The sequence below is a fragment of the Nicotiana tomentosiformis genome, chromosome 10 (genome assembly GCF_000390325.3).
Source record: "Nicotiana tomentosiformis chromosome 10, ASM39032v3, whole genome shotgun sequence".
Lineage (NCBI taxonomy): Eukaryota > Viridiplantae > Streptophyta > Magnoliopsida > Solanales > Solanaceae > Nicotiana > Nicotiana tomentosiformis.
In genome coordinates, this window is record NC_090821.1 from 37177043 (window position 1) to 37179925 (window position 2883).

The following is a 2883-nucleotide window of genomic DNA, read 5'->3' on the forward strand; positions in this document are numbered from 1 at the left end:
TAAGATCTACATGCGTGCCTAACTCACGCTAAACAACTCTCCAAAAGTGTGATGTAAACTGTGTACCTCGACCCGATATGATAAAAACAGGCACACCATGCAAGCGGACAATCTCTCTGATGTAAATCTGAGTTAACTTCTCTGAAGTGTAAGAACTCATGACTGGAAGAAATGCACAGACTTAGTTAGACTGTCCACAATGACCCAAACAACGTCAAATTTCCTCAAGGTATATGGAAAGCAATGTGCTCCCACTTTCACTCTGGTATATCAAACCTCAGAAGCAAACCACTTGGTTTTTTATGCTCATACTTGACCTACTGACAATTCAAACACCGTGAAACATTCCCTACAATGTCTCTCTTTAACCTCTGCCGCCAGTAATGTTGCTTCAAATTACAATACATCTTCATAGCACCTGGATGAATAGAGTACCGTGAACTCTAAGCCTCCTCGAGAATCAACTACTTTAAACCATCCACATAAGAACACATATCCGATTATGAAATCACAATACACCATCATCACCAATGAATACCTCCTTAGCACCACCTTGTAACACCACATCCTAAAGGATAAGCAAATATGCATCATCATACTAATGAGCCTTAATACGCTCAAATAAGGACGACTACGCAATAATAAAAGCAAGAACTCTATTGGGTTCAGAAATATCAAACCTCATAAATATGTTGGCCAAAGCCTGAACATCCATAGCCAAAGGTCGCTCCATAGCTGGAATAAATGCCAAACTCCATATACTCTCCACCTTCCTACTCAAAGCATCTGCTACCGCATTCGCCTTCCCCGGATGATACAAGATGGTGATATCATAATCCTTCAACAACTCCAACCACCCCCACTGCCTAAAATTCATATCCTTTTGCCTGAACAAATATTGAAGACTCTGATGATCAGTGTAAGCATCACAAGATTTGTTCTCGAAGATTGATTTGAGATCGGGTTATCACCAGTTGAAGATTAGAGCTTCAAACATCCCTAAGATAGATTTCAGACTCATTATGGGAATTCTGAGTTCTTAGTGATATCTTTTAGTTTTACTAATGCCCTAGTAGCTTTCATGCATTTGATGAATAATGTGTTCTAGCCTTATTTGGATTCATTTGTCATTGTATTCATTGATGATATCTTGGTATATTTCCGTAGTAGGTTGGAGCATGAGCATCATTTCAGGATTGTGCTTCAGATTTTGAGGGAGAAGAAGTTGTATGCTAAGTTCTCGAAGTGTGAGTTTTGGTTAGACTCAGTGGCATTATTAGGCCATGTGGTGTCTAGTAATGGGATCAAGGTGGATCTGAAGAAGATTGAGGCAATTTAGGGTTGGCCAAGATCTTCAACTGTTATAAAGATCAGGGGTTTATTGGGTTTGGTTGGCTACTATCGTCACTATGTGAAATGGTTTTTGTCTATTAGAGCTCCATTGACCAAGTTGACTCAGAAGGGCACTCCATTCAGATGGTATGACGAGTGTGATTAGAGCTTTAAAAATCTCAAGACTACCTTGACTATAGCTCTGGTTTTGGTATTGCCCACATGATCGGGGATGTATCATGTCTAATGTGATTCTTTACGTGTTGGACTTGGTTGTGTGTTGATACAGGATGGCGGGGTGACTGCCAATGTGTCTCTCCCTGAAACTGATAAAACAAACCATCAATGCGAGGCAATCGGTACTTTTTCTTAATAGTGACCTTGTTCAACTACCTATAATCGATAAAAATCCTCATAGAACCATCCTTCTTCTTCACAAATAGCACCGGTTCACCCCAAGGTGAAATACTCGCCATGATGAATCCCTTATCCAACAACTCTACAACAGCTTCTTCAGCTCTTTCAACTTTACTAGAGTCATGTGATATGGTGGAATAGATATGGTTTGAGTGACCAGCACCAAATTAATACCAAAAGCAATATTCGTATCGGGTGACATGCCCGGTAAGCCTATAGGAAACACATATGGAAACTTCCTCACTAATGATACTGAATCGGCAGTAGGAGTATCATCACTAACATCTCTAATCAAGGACAAATACACTAAACATCCCTTCTCAACCATATGTTGATCCTTCAGAAATTAGATCAACCTGCTAGGGGTATGACCTAGCGAACCCCTCCATTCTATCTGAGGTAACCCCAACATAGCCTATGTCATGGTCTTAGAATGACAATCAATAATATCATAGTACGGAGGTAGCCAATCCATACCTAAAATTACATCAAGGACTGCCATATTTAGCAACAGAAGATCAACGATGGTCTCATAACCCCCAATAGTAATCACAGATGACCGAGATACACGATCTATCACAATAGAATCATCAACATGCATAGATATATGAATCACAATATCAAAAGAACCACGAGGCATATCCAAATACGGAGCAAAATATGATGATACATAGGAGTAGGTAGAACCTGAATCAAACAATGCATAAGCATCTCTATGACAAACCGTAACTATACCTATGACCACAGCATCTGAGGCCATCGCCTCAAGTCTACCTGAAAAAGTATAGCAAAGGGCTTGACCACCATCGATCTGACCACCACCACCTAGCCCCTCCTCTAGGACGACCTCTAGCTGCATATCCTCCGCTTCTAGTGTAACAGTGAATCACGATCTCATGGTTAGTAACCGCACTCACGAAGAGCATTTCACTAGCAGGGTACTTTAAGTTCAAATTTTGGGATTTATCTTATTTTTATCATTTTTGAGTTTTAGAGAACGAGGGGAGGAGATTTTGAAGGAGAATTTAACTACAATTTTGAGGATAAGTAATTTCTACTTTGATTTGATCATATATCTTATTTTCCTATGAATTTCATCACCTACAATATGAAATTTTGAAGTGAAATTTGAGA

General features: G+C 39.6%; 1 protein-coding gene across 1 annotated transcript; it reads right to left on the reverse strand.

Annotated features, from left to right (window-relative positions):
* Positions 1–2164: 2164 nt before the first annotated feature.
* LOC138900023 (uncharacterized) lies at positions 2165–2608 on the reverse strand. The gene has a single exon (XM_070186723.1). It carries the CDS (start codon positions 2606–2608, stop codon positions 2165–2167), a length of 444 nt encoding a protein of 147 aa, XP_070042824.1.
* Positions 2609–2883: the final 275 nt, after the last annotated feature.

What these genes read in the sequence shown, in the direction of transcription:
- LOC138900023 (XM_070186723.1), bottom strand. Translation starts at nt 2,608, where the DNA reads ATGCAGCTAGAGGTCGTCCTAGAGGAGGGGCTAGGTGGTGGTGGTCAG.